Here is a 17088-nt window from a genome sequence, read left to right as displayed (position 1 = left end):
CAGTATGCACCACCGTCATCTCTCATCACACACCACCTTTTTTATATTTTGTCTATATATCCTATATGCATTTTGCTATGTGAGTTATGTACCACTAGTGTCATCTCTCGTCATATACCATCTTAGCATAATTTTTCAAATTGACTTGTCCTATATCATGATGTGCCTTGGTGTACAAATTGTATGATCTACAGGACCAATAATAAATCAAATCAAATAAAATAAACTATCGTGATGCTTAGAGGCGAGTGGCTGGCTACCTGCGATGCTCAGCACAGCGAAGAGAATGTAACAACACGTCCAGAATGCGTGGATCAGGCACTGATGCCATACAGAGGACCACTGACAAGACATAGATCCAGGGTGCTGTACTCAGCTCCAATGACAACTTTTTCTCCTGGAGATGATGCTGGCGAGCTGTCAGTAGGTATTTATTATTTAATATTTATCGTTTCCAGAAGGTTTTCGAAACTTCATATGTTTGTGCTGTTTGCATATTCTGTAATATTCAGTATTTGTATAAACAGCAGCAGTATCCTTCCAGGAGGCTCTTATGTTCTGTCAATACGTTGGTGTCCCCAATACAGAGTGTTTGTAAATGAATATCGGGTTTTTAACGCTTTATAATATTTATTACATTAAACTTACAGTTGTAAATGATGTGTCAAATGAAAGAGCAACCCAAACAGTTTTACCAAGAACCTTATAAATGTTCAATGTGAGCACCATTTGTCACACGGCACAATCAAGTCTATAGCCGAGTTCTTCCCAAGTACTAGATATGCCGCAAGGGGCCCAATGACAGGGCTTGCTTTGCGTGGCCTCCACGTTCACACGACCTAACGCCATCAATTTTTTTCCTTTGGAGCTTCATCAAGGATCGTGTGTACGTGCCTCCGCTACCAGCGGACCTCCCTGAATTAAGAAACCGGACTGAAGCAGCTGTTGCTCGTACAATCACTGAAGACACACTTGTCAACGTTTGGCAAGAGCTCAGTTATAAACTTAATGTGTGCCATGTGACAAATGTGCCCACATTGAACATTTATAAGGTTCTTGGTGAAACTATTTGAGTTGCTCTTTCATTTGACATATCATTTATAACTGTAAGTTTAATGTAATAAATGTTATAAAGCGTTAAAACGCGGATATTCATTTATAAACACCCTGTAAAAGTCCTTTCGGTAATAAGTGTTGTACTTAATCGACGATCTTGCTTTCGAATTTGGAGTTAATTTCGGTCACGATGTGACAATATAACTTCATTCACCCACAGTAATTTGCGGTCAAAGTGTACTACTGTGAACTCTTAACCATATCAACAGCAGCGTGACAGACAGATGAACAAAATATTGACATGAAAGTGAAGTAAATATTTCTGAAGTTGTCCGTCTTATGCACGGCGCTTCTTGTGAATATGAAAACAGGGCTACAGGAAACCTGAGAGGAAGAAATAGCATAAATTTGAAATGTGACATTTAGAAACGATATTAAAATAACGTAACAGATAAGATACAAAATAAAATCACCAAAACAAATCCTAGATGTGTTATCACGGTACTCTTAGATTATTAAATGAGCAAACCTCTTACCATCGACACCATTACATTTTTAATTCGAACGATCCGCAGAAAGATCCCCTACTTGCACAGAAACGGGTCTGGTTTATGGTGGCTTCCTCTGTGTGAAGTATTTCAGACTATTCTAGTCGCGCATTCCTTATGCCTACCACATACCAAGAATAACAATTAGTTATCCTCTCAAACTGAGACTTAACGAGTGCTATCAATTTTGTATCTACAAATATGTGAACTCAGTATCAGGAACGGCGTTACTTAATGTTCTGCCAAGCATGAAACTCACAACCAGTACACCAGAGCTAAGATAGACTAAGACACCTCAAGGCATATGCTGGTATAAATTTAAAACTTGAGAAGTAGATGCTCTTAAGGTTGTTTAATAAATTGCCCCTATATATTGGGCAAATGACATTAAGGCTGAAAAACAAGCAAAAACTGTGTAACTGACTAGCAGATAACTCGTGTTGCACAACAAAAGAATGACATAGGCCTAATATGCGTAACATTAACTCCATGTTTCAGGTCATAGTTAGACTTACATTCCATTATTTTAAAGTAATTATTATTAAGTTTATTTCATTGTAACTGAACTATGATCATCTTGCAAGGAAGTTTAGGGAAAGTGGCTTGAAGGAAGGCAAAAACCACCAAGAACAAGGTGGTGTGTGGACAGCAACAATGAATGCAGCTGTGGTTCAAATGGCTCTATGCACTATGGGACTCAACATCTTAGGTCGTAAGTCCCCTAGAACTTAGAACTACTTAAACCTAACTAACCTAAGGACATCACACACACCCATGCCCGAGGCAGGATGCGAACCTGCGACCGTAGCAGTCCCGCGGTTCCGGACTGCAGCGCTAGAACCGCTAGACCACCGCGGCCGGCTGCAGCTGTGGGAACAGGTCTGAGAAGAACAGTAAGTACTTCCTGGAGTGCTAGGAATTGCTACTCTCGTGTGTCACATTATCTGAGGTTTTATTTGCGACTGGCAATCTGTGCATCCCTCTTGATGAGATTGATATAGCAGAAACTTTATTCTGAGGTTTGCATTTCTTTCCACTCTTTTCTCCTGTAATGGTCTGCAAATTCCAGAATATTTTGAATAGCGCAAGAGAAGTTATGTAGATATTACACTAAGCCATTTTTTTCGTTAGACGCAGTAAGCAAGCATAAGCAATAGCAGTGAAGATGAATGCTACAGCCAACAGTACACAGGTTACTACACTCATTGTAAAATGTTTGCTCACTTTGTATGCGTGTAAAATGTGGATTCAGTGCTTTAGATTAAGAAAAACCCTGATATTATACTTAGCCCCTGCTATGTTTATATAAAAATATATGTTAATAAGGTGTGAACGCTTTATATGTTTTAGAGATATGGTTAATTTTATTGTTGTTGACTGCTCCCAAATATTTCTATTGTGATTTACAAACGCAAAAGCTTATGACTGCAACAGAGGGGTCGTTTGGATTACATTTCCGTCGGGCATACTTTTTCTCCTCAAGCAAGTTATGAGGTATTAAGTTCCGCCATATTTCTAAACAGTAATATAATTGTCAATAGAATATTTATCATTGACACCAATATACACATAAGATTTCACGATAGAACGTGGGAACATTCATCAACACTACAATCTCAAACAAAAAGCTGCAAATCATTTGGAACTAAAAAGGTTATATAAGAACAGTAAGGTATACTGTGCAAGAATTGAGAAATCCAAAAATAGATTCAGTAAGAATATTACTAAATTGCACACTTCTCTAACAGTTCACCATTTACAGGTGGCTGCACTTGTTAATCCCAAGCATGCTTGTAATTTGTAAACACTAACAGTACTCTACTCACCGGGGTAGTCAATATACGCTGCCAACATGCGCTCAGGGCTATCCCATGCAGCATGCAGGTCTCTTCGTCAGCACCTTACCGGCACAGTGCTGCCAATCTGAAGCGACAGTGTAGCCGCGGAAACAGCCACACCGCACTCTGCCCGCACTCCCTATTTCGGCAGTCGTGTGGTGGCACACCTGTGAGCAGGCACGACACATGTGCTCTACCTCCAGCAGGCTAGATGGCTCTGCTTTATCTCCAGCAGCCATTCTCCTGGCGCTCACTTCTTCAGTGGTGGTGCTACCAATCTCAGAGCTTTTCCTGTCAACAATACTTGGCTCGCCAACTGATTCCAGAGGTATAGAATGACCGAATTTATCAGTCCTCACATTTTGTTCATCTTTCACGCCACCTCTGTAGTTGTAATAGGCTGATGATGTGCTTGTTCCATTCCTACCTATGACATTAATCTTTCTGGATCCAATTTCATCGACTAAGCCACTTCTGTCTTGCATGTTATCTTCTGTTACAGCTCCAAAGTGACTGACAATTTTCGCTTTTGAACTGTCTATCCTGTCAACAGCGCGTTCGAGCCTTCCAGTATTAAATTCTCTGAGATTTCCACCTACATCCCTCTGAAATGGAACGTCTGAAACAGAGGAACTACCATTATAGCTGAGGAGCATTTGTGCATTACGTTTTCTTGCACTGACATCTTCAAGTCTTTGACTGCTTTCTGGTGATTTCTCAAAACTCAAGGTAGGTGTGCTATTTATAGCATACCCTTTCTCATAACCACCAATATGTCTCTCAGGAAGGAGCATGACTGTTTTTGATTGCACTGCCTCATAATTTCCATCACCTTCCTGGAAATGTATATAGCTGTCTGGATTTTTCTGACTGGCCACTGCAGCCTTGTTGCCTTCATCAATAAGATCTTCATGTACATTTTTCACGGGAGATAAGTCATTAGGCAAAAAAGACTCTACTGAGCGCCTCACATATTCTGCCCGATCACTGTCACTCCAACTTGTTTCGAGGCCAAATAATGGCAAAGCCAAAGGTGTTGGTGCATATTCACTGTCACCATCAAAGAATAATGCTTCCTCTGTGGGATGAGGATTGGATGACAAAGTAACATATACTTTAGACACATCATGCAAAGGCAATGACCTGTCGCTATTGTCAAACACGTTATCCACACTGTCGTTTTGGCTGATGGTAAGACTGGTCATACTAATTCCACCATTGGCTGATTTTATCCCAGCATTATCATTCTGTCTTTCCTGAATTTCAGTTGTGAATTTTTCTGTGTTTGTATCCTGGTGTTTTGCACTTTTCGATGAGAGTAAGTAAGTATAAGAACCTTGTTTGCTGGGATAACTAATGTTTGTAATTGATACATCTGTAACTGATGTATAAATCCCCTGCACCTGCTTATTGCTTCCTAAAGCACTCTGACTCAGATTCTCCTCAGACAGAACCTGATGATTTTTATTAGGTCTTTCTGAAGCGCTTGAATGTGATAAGTTATTACAACACAATGATCTAGTACCAGAAGATAAATTCTCTTTGCTATTAGCAAGAGAAACTTCTCCCATAGCTGCGTCTCGGGACTGTTCTTCATTTGACTGTTTGAGTCTATCCACATGAGGTACCGTAGTACTGAGAATACTCTCCCTTTCCCCATTCAAGGGACTGTTAGGCGTAGCAGATCCTACACTTGCTGTGTTGGTAGAATGTTGATTCACTACATGATCTATTACTTGTAAGGTAGATTCAGTAGCAGTCGCAGATGAAGAAAACAAGCGACTTTTCGAAGTTGATTTCGCTGTGATATAGCTGTTAAGTGAAACGCTACTTCCACTATGCCACGATGGTGTCTTTGTTGTTTGCAAAATATGAGCTATAAGTGGTCTAATCCTATGAAGGTTATGGACTGGCCCATGATTTTGTGTTCCTTGCTCGAAATCATGTTTCTCCTGTACAGTCTTATAAAGACTGACACGATTATTTTGTACTTGCGGGTCATACTGTGCTGTTGGATTAAACATTACTTGTTCAGTGTTTGTTAGATGTGGCTCAATCAAAGAAGTTCCTTGGATCCTGCCTGGAGTTGCACTTCTTCCTGAAGCGTAGAAAACATCATCAGTCCTGCAACAAAAGAAAATGTCAAAATATCATTAATTTATGCTTTATATACATCATAACAATTTAAAAGTCAATAACTTTCTTCCTATTATGAGTGACTATTTTCGGTTGTCATACTCATTAACTAACTAAAATTAATTTATCCAGACTACACGAAGAAAAAGTACTCAAGATCCAGTGTCTAATGCCAAAAGGCAGTACAGCTAAAGAACTGGAATGCAATCACAATTTATCCTGCAGGTAAAGGGGCTATTTTTTCATAATCTAAATGGTGTAACATACATTATGAGAACACAATGGTGCATCATAATGCATACTGGTAAACTGCAGTTGTCCCACTAAATTTTCAATCACATATGCACAGAAAATTACAGCTCATGAACTAACACAAAAGACATACCATTCACACAGTTAAAATGCAAATGCTATTACTGGGATCAAACAAGTCCTACAGCACATGCAATGCGGCCACTGCATGAGAAAGAATCTCTGCCTATAACTGAAACAAATATGCTACACTCAGATTTTAAAATCTCAATGTAAGTGACTGTATTGTCTACCATCCAACCACCTAGTAGCACTAACATTTTTCTCAATCCCTCTGCTCTGCACACTACAGTACATTTATGCATTCTCAAACTGAGCCAAAGTACTGTATAAAATTACAATTTCACCTGTAGGGTGTAACACCCACCAGGCACGACTGTCCACTATGTGACTGCCCTAACACATCAGGCACCTTAAAAGTGTCAATAAACTCATTGCCGATTACTATGAACAGCAGCCATGTTCAAAATGGATCAAACATGTATCTAATAATCAACATAACACAACACAACCAAAGTACAATCTTTTGGCAGTGCTATCTAAATGAGTTAACTACAACACCTGCCTCCAACACATTCATTAACACTCAGTGTACTATCCTATACTCCTTCAATAATATATGGCAGAAATTCGGCTACACAACATACATCAACTAACAATGCACTTGAGTAACATAAGCATGCTATGGAGGAGGAATTGCCACTACACAGAGCAACAGTTCAGTGGTCCAAAAATGGTGTAAGTATACTCTCATAGCACTGATGCTCTAATTTATACCTGGCATTTGGCCCAAACACCTAGATGTGCTCAGATCAATTCCTATCAATCAATATCACCATACAATGCACAAGTCCATGCTGGACGCAAATACAGAAATAGAGACGCAAACATATGAAATATACAGTCCACAGACGCTAACTTTATGTTTTCTGCTCCTTCTGTCTAATCGCTCCTTGCACAACTACTTTCCGCCATCTTGACGCTGTAAACTGCACAGCAGTTCTCCCGCTGGCCGACAGGGGCGCTTCTGCGCGCTCGCTTCTCTTAGCCCCACACTGACAAAAGTGGTACTACCTCATCAAGTAAACACAGCTACCCCCAATACAATATCTGCTCACATTTTCTTACTTTACGACTGCTGGTTAATATTGGACACCAAGCAAACTGACAACTTAATAAACTTCACATTCCTAAGCAATAGGGTGTGTCGTGTATTTCGCTGTTATATGTAATTTTTCTCATTTCTTGCCGAAAGACTAATGACTGTTCACAGATGAAAACTTGGCCTAAGGGATTAGACACCTCGCAACCACAATGAAATGCCATTTACAAATTCGCTCAAGTCATTGAAATGTGTCTTCTCACTAGTTAAGCACCCTCTTCAGTCAGTGCAATGCTTCATAATTATGGGAACATATAATGTAGCATTAAACATGCAAGAATCTTCCATATGGTGCCAAATACACCTGCAGAATAATTAAGTCTTGGGCTCACCTGCCATTGATTATGTTCTTTCCAAAAAAATCATAAAAAACTATCTGGCTCCCTACCCTGCCTCTTGTCTCATTGACCCAATCTTGCATATTGCATGACAAAAATGAAAATATGTGATTGTGTGCTAAAAAGGAATTTTCAGTGCCATCCACCTATAACAGATACAAACAATATGAGGCATTTTTCTATGGCACCCACCTTGTAATATACTGGGCAGCTAATTATGCCCACCTTACATACAGGGAACAGTCACACCCACAAATGGTGACATGGAAAGTAAAAGGTGCCATCAGAAGACAACTGCCCTTGATCATAAAAAAATGTATGGCTTCTGCTAGAATTCTCACCAATGCCTTTTATACCCCTGCATTTTTTTAATGCTTACATTGGTTTATATTCAATGACACGGTTACTAACCCTACCCCACAAGCCAATGTGAGACCTTTCTTTTCAGTATGCCACATGGTGTAACATACATTCTCATGGCTTAACGGGCCATCATTAAGCACCAACTATTACACTGAAGCCTCTGTCACACATGCACAGCAAATCCACAGTCCAAGAAATACTACGACACACACACAACTTGCACTGATGGAAATGAAAACACCATGCCTCGACTACACCAAATTCTGCACTGCATGAGAAACATGCTCTTCCTGTAGCCTGTAGCTGAAACAAGTATGCTACATATGCAATCACAATACCTCACTCAACACCACAGACTGCATTTGCTGCTATCCAACCACCTACTAGCACTAACTCTTCTGTCAATCCATCTGCTCTGCACACTACAGGAAATGTATGTATTCTCAAAGTGAGCCAAACTCTTGCATGACATTACAGTTACACCTGTGAGGTGCAGCACACATCAGGCAAGACTCTGTCATCCATGTGACTGCCCATACACATCAGTCACCTTAAACGTGGAAACAAATTCATTTCCCACTGCTATCAGCAGCAATTCCACAGTCGTCAGTGCTAATTATTGAGCTGTACACACAGCCATATTCATAAAAGATCAAACATGTATCTAATGACCAACACAACACAAAACAACAAAAGTACAATGCGGGCACTGCTATATAAACGAGTTAACCTCCCACACTTTCATCAACACTTGGTGTACTGCTCTAGTCTCCTTCAATAATTTCTGGCAGAAAATAGCCAAACACAACATACATCAGTAAACATTGCACTTGAGTACCACTTGCATCCCTCTAGACAGAACAACACTTCAATGGTCCACAAACGGTGTAGGGATTCACACTAGCACTTGCACAACAGCTTACCCAATTCGAGAATGTTTTTCACTAGCTTCCAAACACAGTATACAATCCCTGAGGGAACACAGCCTATCTGCTGTGCATGGTCCCTCACAACCATCAGACAAACTCTTACACAACTGCAGACCGTGTTAACAGACAAACACACCTTCAAACATTGTTTCATTGGACTTACACTCCCTTAGGAGCTACTAAAAATTGCCACAGAGGTGGTATTTCACATCTCTATGGCGGGGTATTGGTAAAAGTTTTCAACTAGCAATAATCGCACCTCAGTTACACTTCATCGGTTACGATATTGCCACTGCGCAAAGGTAAACAACCTTGCACCTGGAGCTGCTATTTATACCTGACCCCTGACGCAAGCACCTATGGGTAATCATATCACTTCTTATCTATCACTATCTCCCAACACTGCACAAGTCACCTGCTGCACACAAATACAAAAATACACACGCAAACATATCAAACACACAGTCCCCAGATGCTAACTGTTTGTTTTTCGCTCCTTCTGTCTAATCCTTCCTTGCCTAGCTACATTCCGCCATCTTGGCGCTGTAAACTGCACAGTAGTTCTCCCGCTGGCCGACAGGGGCGCTTCTGCGCGCTCGCTTCTCTTAGCCCCACACTGACAAAAGTGGTACTACCTCATCAAGTAAACACAGCTACCCCCAATACAATATCTGCTCACATTTTCTTACTTTACGACTACTGGTTAATATTGGACACCAAGCAAACTGACAACTTAATAAACTTCACATTCCTAAGCAATAGGGTGTGTCGTATATTTCGCTGTTATATGTAATTTTTCCCATTTCTTGCCGAAAGACTAATGACTGTTCACAGATGAAAACTTGGCCTAAGGGATTAGACACCTCGCAACCACAATGAAATGCCATTTACAAATTCGCTCAAGTCATTGAAATGTGTCTTCTCACTAGTTAAGCACCCTCTTCAGTCAGTGCAATGCTTCATAATTATGGGAACATATAATGTAGCATTAAACATGCAAGAATCTTCCATATGGTGCCAAATACACCTGCAGAATAATTAAGTCTTGGGCTCACCTGCCATTGATTATGTTCTTTCCAAAAAAATCATAAAAAACTATCTGGCTCCCTACCCTGCCTCTTGTCTCATTGACCCAATCTTGCATATTGCATGACAAAAATGAAAATATGTGATTGTGTGCTAAAAAGGAATTTTCAGTGCCATCCACCTATAACAGATACAAACAATATGAGGCATTTTTCTATGGCGCCCACCTTGTAATATACTGGGCAGCTAATTATGCCCACCTTACATACAGGGAACAGTCACACCCACAAATGGTGACATGGAAAGAAAAAGGTGCCATCAGAAGACAACTGCCCTTGATCATAAAAAAATGTATGGCTTCTGCTAGAATTCTCACCAATGCCTTTTATACCCCTGCATTTTTTTAATGCTTACATTGGTTTATATTCAATGACACGGTTACTAACCCTACCCCACAAGCCAACGTGAGACCTTTCTTTTCAGTATGCCACATGGTGTAACATACAGTCTCATGGCTTAACGGACCATCATTAAGCACCAACTATTACACTGAAACCTCTGTCACACATGCACAGCAAATCCACAGTCCAAGAAATACTACGACACACACACAACTTGCACTGATGGAAATGAAAACACCATGCCTCGACTACACCAAATTCTGCACTGCATGAGAAACATGCTCTTCCTGTAGCCTGTAGCTGAAACAAGTATGCTACATATGCAATCACAATACCTCACTCAACACCACAGACTGCATTTGCTGCTATCCAACCACCTACTAGCACTAACTCTTCTGTCAATCCATCTGCTCTGCACACTACAGGAAATGCATGTATTCTCAAAGTGAGCCAAACTCTTACATGACATTACAGTTACACCTGTGAGGTGTAGCACACATCAGGCAAGACTCTGTCATCTATGTGACTGCCCATACACATCAGTCACCTTAAACGTGGAAACAAATTCATTTCCCACTGCTATCAGCAGCAATTCCACAGTCGTCAGTGCTAATTATCGAGCTGTACACACAGCCATATTCATAAAAGATCAAACATGTATCTAATGACCAACACAACACAAAACAACAAAAGTACAATGCGGGCACTGCTATATAAACGAGTTAACCTCCCACACTTTCATCAACACTTGGTGTACTGCTCTAGTCTCCTTCAATAATTTCTGGCAGAAAATAGCCAAACACAACATACATCAGTAAACATTGCACTTGAGTACCACTTGCATCCCTCTAGACAGAACAACACTTCAATGGTCCACAAACGGTGTAGGGATTCACACTAGCACTTGCACAACAGCTTACCCAATTCGAGAATGTTTTTCACTAGCTTCCAAACACAGTATACAATCCCTGAGGGAACACAGCCTATCTGCTGTGCATGGTCCCTCACAACCATCAGACAAACTCTTACACAACTGCAGACCGTGTTAACAGACAAACACACCTTCAAACATTGTTTTCATTGGACTTACACTCCCTTAGGAGCTACTAAAAATTGCCACAGAGGTGGTATTTCACATCTCTATGGCGGGGTATTGGTAAAAGTTTTCAACTAGCAATAATCGCACCTCAGTTACACTTCATCGGTTACGATATTGCCACTGCGCAAAGGTAAACAACCTTGCACCTGGAGCTGCTATTTATACCTGACCCCTGACGCAAGCACCTATGGGTACTCATATCACTTCTTATCTATCACTATCTCCCAACACTGCACAAGTCACCTGCTGCACACAAATACAAAAATACACATGCAAACATATCAAACACACAGTCCCCAGATGCTAACTGTTTGTTTTTCGCTCCTTCTGTCTAATCCTTCCTTGCCTAGCTACATTCCGCCATCTTGGCGCTGTAAACTGCACAGTAGTTCTCCCGCTGGCCGACAGGGGCGCTTCTGCGCGCTCGCTTCTCTTAGCCCCACACTGACAAAAGTGGTACTACCTCATCAAGTAAACACAGCTACCCCCAATACAATATCTGCTCACATTTTCTTACTTTACGACTGCTGGTTAATATTGGACACCAAGCAAACTGACAACTTAATAAACTTCACATTCCTAAGCAATAGGGTGTGTCGTATATTTCGCTGTTATATGTAATTTTTCCCATTTCTTGCCGAAAGACTAATGACTGTTCACAGATGAAAACTTGGCCTAAGGGATTAGACACCTCGCAACCACAATGAAATGCCATTTACAAATTCGCTCAAGTCATTGAAATGTGTCTTCTCACTAGTTAAGCACCCTCTTCAGTCAGTGCAATGCTTCATAATTATGGGAACATATAATGTAGCATTAAACATGCAAGAATCTTCCATATGGTGCCAAATACACCTGCAGAATAATTAAGTCTTGGGCTCACCTGCCATTGATTATGTTCTTTCCAAAAAAATCATAAAAAACTATCTGGCTCCCTACCCTGCCTCTTGTCTCATTGACCCAATCTTGCATATTGCATGACAAAAATGAAAATATGTGATTGTGTGCTAAAAAGGAATTTTCAGTGCCATCCACCTATAACAGATACAAACAATATGAGGCATTTTTCTATGGCACCCACCTTGTAATATACTGGGCAGCTAATTATGCCCACCTTACATACAGGGAACAGTCACACCCACAAATGGTGACATGGAAAGAAAAAGGTGCCATCAGAAGACAACTGCCCTTGATCATAAAAAAATGTATGGCTTCTGCTAGAATTCTCACCAATGCCTTTTATACCCCTGCATTTTTTTAATGCTTACATTGGTTTATATTCAATGACACGGTTACTAACCCTACCCCACAAGCCAATGTGAGACCTTTCTTTTCAGTATGCCACATGGTGTAACATACAGTCTCATGGCTTAACGGACCATCATTAAGCACCAACTATTACACTGAAGCCTCTGTCACACATGCACAGCAAATCCACAGTCCAAGAAATACTACGACACACACACAACTTGCACTGATGGAAATGAAAACACCATGCCTCGACTACACCAAATTCTGCACTGCATGAGAAACATGCTCTTCCTGTAGCCTGTAGCTGAAACAAGTATGCTACATATGCAATCACAATACCTCACTCAACACCACAGACTGCATTTGCTGCTATCCAACCACCTACTAGCACTAACTCTTCTGTCAATCCATCTGCTCTGCACACTACAGGAAATGCATGTATTCTCAAAGTGAGCCAAACTCTTACATGACATTACAGTTACACCTGTGAGGTGTAGCACACATCAGGCAAGACTCTGTCATCTATGTGACTGCCCATACACATCAGTCACCTTAAACGTGGAAACAAATTCATTTCCCACTGCTATCAGCAGCAATTCCACAGTCGTCAGTGCTAATTATCGAGCTGTACACACAGCCATATTCATAAAAGATCAAACATGTATCTAATGACCAACACAACACAAAACAACAAAAGTACAATGCGGGCACTGCTATATAAACGAGTTAACCTCCCACACTTTCATCAACACTTGGTGTACTGCTCTAGTCTCCTTCAATAATTTCTGGCAGAAAATAGCCAAACACAACATACATCAGTAAACATTGCACTTGAGTACCACTTGCATCCCTCTAGACAGAACAACACTTCAATGGTCCACAAACGGTGTAGGGATTCACACTAGCACTTGCACAACAGCTTACCCAATTCGAGAATGTTTTTCACTAGCTTCCAAACACAGTATACAATCCCTGAGGGAACACAGCCTATCTGCTGTGCATGGTCCCTCACAACCATCAGACAAACTCTTACACAACTGCAGACCGTGTTAACAGACAAACACACCTTCAAACATTGTTTCATTGGACTTACACTCCCTTAGGAGCTACTAAAAATTGCCACAGAGGTGGTATTTCACATCTCTATGGCGGGGTATTGGTAAAAGTTTTCAACTAGCAATAATCGCACCTCAGTTACACTTCATCGGTTACGATATTGCCACTGCGCAAAGGTAAACAACCTTGCACCTGGAGCTGCTATTTATACCTGACCCCTGACGCAAGCACCTATGGGTACTCATATCACTTCTTATCTATCACTATCTCCCAACACTGCACAAGTCACCTGCTGCACACAAATACAAAAATACACATGCAAACATATCAAACACACAGTCCCCAGATGCTAACTGTTTGTTTTTCGCTCCTTCTGTCTAATCCTTCCTTGCCTAGCTACATTCCGCCATCTTGGCGCTGTAAACTGCACAGTAGTTCTCCCGCTGGCCGACAGGGGCGCTTCTGTGCGCTCGCTTCTCTTAGCCCCACACTGACAAAAGTGGTACTACCTCATCAAGTAAACACAGCTACCCCCAATACAATATCTGCTCACATTTTCTTACTTTACGACTGCTGGTTAATATTGGACACCAAGCAAACTGACAACTTAATAAACTTCACATTCCTAAGCAATAGGGTGTGTCGTATATTTCGCTGTTATATGCAATTTTTCCCATTTCTTGCCGAAAGACTAATGACTGTTCACAGATGAAAACTTGGCCTAAGGGATTAGACACCTCGCAACCACAATGAAATGCCATTTACAAATTCGCTCAAGTCATTGAAATGTGTCTTCTCACTAGTTAAGCACCCTCTTCAGTCAGTGCAATGCTTCATAATTATGGGAACATATAATGTAGCATTAAACATGCAAGAATCTTCCATATGGTGCCAAATACACCTGCAGAATAATTAAGTCTTGGGCTCGCCTGCCATTGATTATGTTCTTTCCAAAAAAATCATAAAAAACTATCTGGCTCCCTACCCTGCCTCTTGTCTCATTGACCCAATCTTGCATATTGCATGACAAAAATGAAAATATGTGATTGTGTGCTAAAAAGGAATTTTCAGCGCCATCCACCTATAACAGATACAAACAATATGAGGCATTTTTCTATGGCACCCACCTTGTAATATACTGGGCAGCTAATTATGCCCACCTTACATACAGGGAACAGTCACACCCACAAATGGTGACATGGAAAGAAAAAGGTGCCATCAGAAGACAACTGCCCTTGATCATAAAAAAATGTATGGCTTCTGCTAGAATTCTCACCAATGCCTTTTATACCCCTGCATTTTTTTAATGCTTACATTGGTTTATATTCAATGACACGGTTACTAACCCTACCCCACAAGCCAATGTGAGACCTTTCTTTTCAGTATGCCACATGGTGTAACATACATTCTCATGGCTTAACGGACCATCATTAAGCACCAACTATTACACTGAAGCCTCTGTCACACATGCACAGCAAATCCACAGTCCAAGAAATACTACGACACACACACAACTTGCACTGATGGAAATGAAAACACCATGCCTCGACTACACCAAATTCTGCACTGCATGAGAAACATGCTCTTCCTGTAGCCTGTAGCTGAAACAAGTATGCTACATATGCAATCACAATACCTCACTCAACACCACAGACTGCATTTGCTGCTATCCAACCACCTACTAGCACTAACTCTTCTGTCAATCCATCTGCTCTGCACACTACAGGAAATGCATGTATTCTCAAAGTGAGCCAAACTCTTACATGACATTACAGTTACACCTGTGAGGTGTAGCACACATCAGGCAAGACTCTGTCATCTATGTGACTGCCCATACACATCAGTCACCTTAAACGTGGAAACAAATTCATTTCCCACTGCTATCAGCAGCAATTCCACAGTCGTCAGTGCTAATTATCGAGCTGTACACACAGCCATATTCATAAAAGATCAAACATGTATCTAATGACCAACACAACACAAAACAACAAAAGTACAATGCGGGCACTGCTATATAAACGAGTTAACCTCCCACACTTTCATCAACACTTGGTGTACTGCTCTAGTCTCCTTCAATAATTTCTGGCAGAAAATAGCCAAACACAACATACATCAGTAAACATTGCACTTGAGTACCACTTGCATCCCTCTAGACAGAACAACACTTCAATGGTCCACAAACGGTGTAGGGATTCACACTAGCACTTGCACAACAGCTTACCCAATTCGAGAATGTTTTTCACTAGCTTCCAAACACAGTATACAATCCCTGAGGGAACACAGCCTATCTGCTGTGCATGGTCCCTCACAACCATCAGACAAACTCTTACACAACTGCAGACCGTGTTAACAGACAAACACACCTTCAAACATTGTTTCATTGGACTTACACTCCCTTAGGAGCTACTAAAAATTGCCACAGAGGTGGTATTTCACATCTCTATGGCAGGGTATTGGTAAAAGTTTTCAACTAGCAATAATCGCACCTCAGTTACACTTCATCGGTTACGATATTGCCACTGCGCAAAGGTAAACAACCTTGCACCTGGAGCTGCTATTTATACCTGACCCCTGACGCAAGCACCTATGGGTACTCATATCACTTCTTATCTATCACTATCTCCCAACACTGCACAAGTCACCTGCTGCACACAAATACAAAAATACACACGCAAACATATCAAACACACAGTCCCCAGATGCTAACTGTTTGTTTTTCGCTCCTTCTGTCTAATCCTTCCTTGCCTAGCTACATTCCGCCATCTTGGCGCTGTAAACTGCACAGTAGTTCTCCCGCTGGCCGACAGGGGCGCTTCTGCGCGCTCGCTTCTCTTAGCCCCACACTGACAAAAGTGGTACTACCTCATCAAGTAAACACAGCTACCCCCAATACAATATCTGCTCACATTTTCTTACTTTACGACTGCTGGTTAATATTGGACACCAAGCAAACTGACAACTTAATAAACTTCACATTCCTAAGCAATAGGGTGTGTCGTGTATTTCGCTGTTATATGTAATTTTTCCCATTTCTTGCCGAAAGACTAATGACTGTTCACAGATGAAAACTTGGCCTAAGGGATTAGACACCTCGCAACCACAATGAAATGCCATTTACAAATTCGCTCAAGTCATTGAAATGTGTCTTCTCACTAGTTAAGCACCCTCTTCAGTCAGTGCAATGCTTCATAATTATGGGAACATATAATGTAGCATTAAACATGCAAGAATCTTCCATATGGTGCCAAATACACCTGCAGAATAATTAAGTCTTGGGCTCACCTGCCATTGATTATGTTCTTTCCAAAAAAATCATAAAAAACTATCTGGCTCCCTACCCTGCCTCTTGTCTCATTGACCCAATCTTGCATATTGCATGACAAAAATGAAAATATGTGATTGTGTGCTAAAAAGGAATTTTCAGTGCCATCCACCTATAACAGATACAAACAATATGAGGCATTTTTCTATGGCACCCACCTTGTAATATACTGGGCAGCTAATTATGCCCACCTTACATACAGGGAACAGTCACACCCACAAATGGTGACATGGAAAGAAAAAGGTGCCATC

General features: G+C 41.0%; 1 protein-coding gene and 4 non-coding genes across 5 annotated transcripts in view; all 5 read right to left on the bottom strand.

Moving 5' to 3' along the window:
* The window catches only part of LOC126106215 (uncharacterized), a 194781-nt gene that overhangs the window by 150252 nt on the left and 27441 nt on the right, over window positions 1–17088 (bottom strand). The window contains exon 2 of the mRNA XM_049912446.1: window positions 3510–5566. Coding sequence (XP_049768403.1) covers window positions 3510–5466 — 1957 coding nt within the window. The 5' untranslated portion in view covers window positions 5467–5566. The remainder of the gene's footprint in view (window positions 1–3509; window positions 5567–17088) is intronic.
* Window positions 8847–8986, bottom strand: LOC126107063 (U4 spliceosomal RNA). The gene has a single exon (XR_007523484.1). It is a non-coding gene; the product is annotated as a U4 spliceosomal RNA (small nuclear RNA).
* LOC126107061 (U4 spliceosomal RNA) lies at window positions 11201–11340 on the bottom strand. Its single transcript, XR_007523483.1, has one exon. It is a non-coding gene; the product is annotated as a U4 spliceosomal RNA (small nuclear RNA).
* On the bottom strand, window positions 13554–13693 carry LOC126107060 (U4 spliceosomal RNA). Its single transcript, XR_007523482.1, has one exon. It is a non-coding gene; the product is annotated as a U4 spliceosomal RNA (small nuclear RNA).
* On the bottom strand, window positions 15907–16046 carry LOC126107066 (U4 spliceosomal RNA). The gene has a single exon (XR_007523486.1). It is a non-coding gene; the product is annotated as a U4 spliceosomal RNA (small nuclear RNA).

Source organism: Schistocerca cancellata, chromosome 10 (genome assembly GCF_023864275.1).
Source record: "Schistocerca cancellata isolate TAMUIC-IGC-003103 chromosome 10, iqSchCanc2.1, whole genome shotgun sequence".
Classification (NCBI taxonomy): domain Eukaryota; kingdom Metazoa; phylum Arthropoda; class Insecta; order Orthoptera; family Acrididae; genus Schistocerca; species Schistocerca cancellata.
Note: the sequence above shows the minus strand (reverse complement) of the source record. Positions and strands in the feature narration are given on the sequence as shown.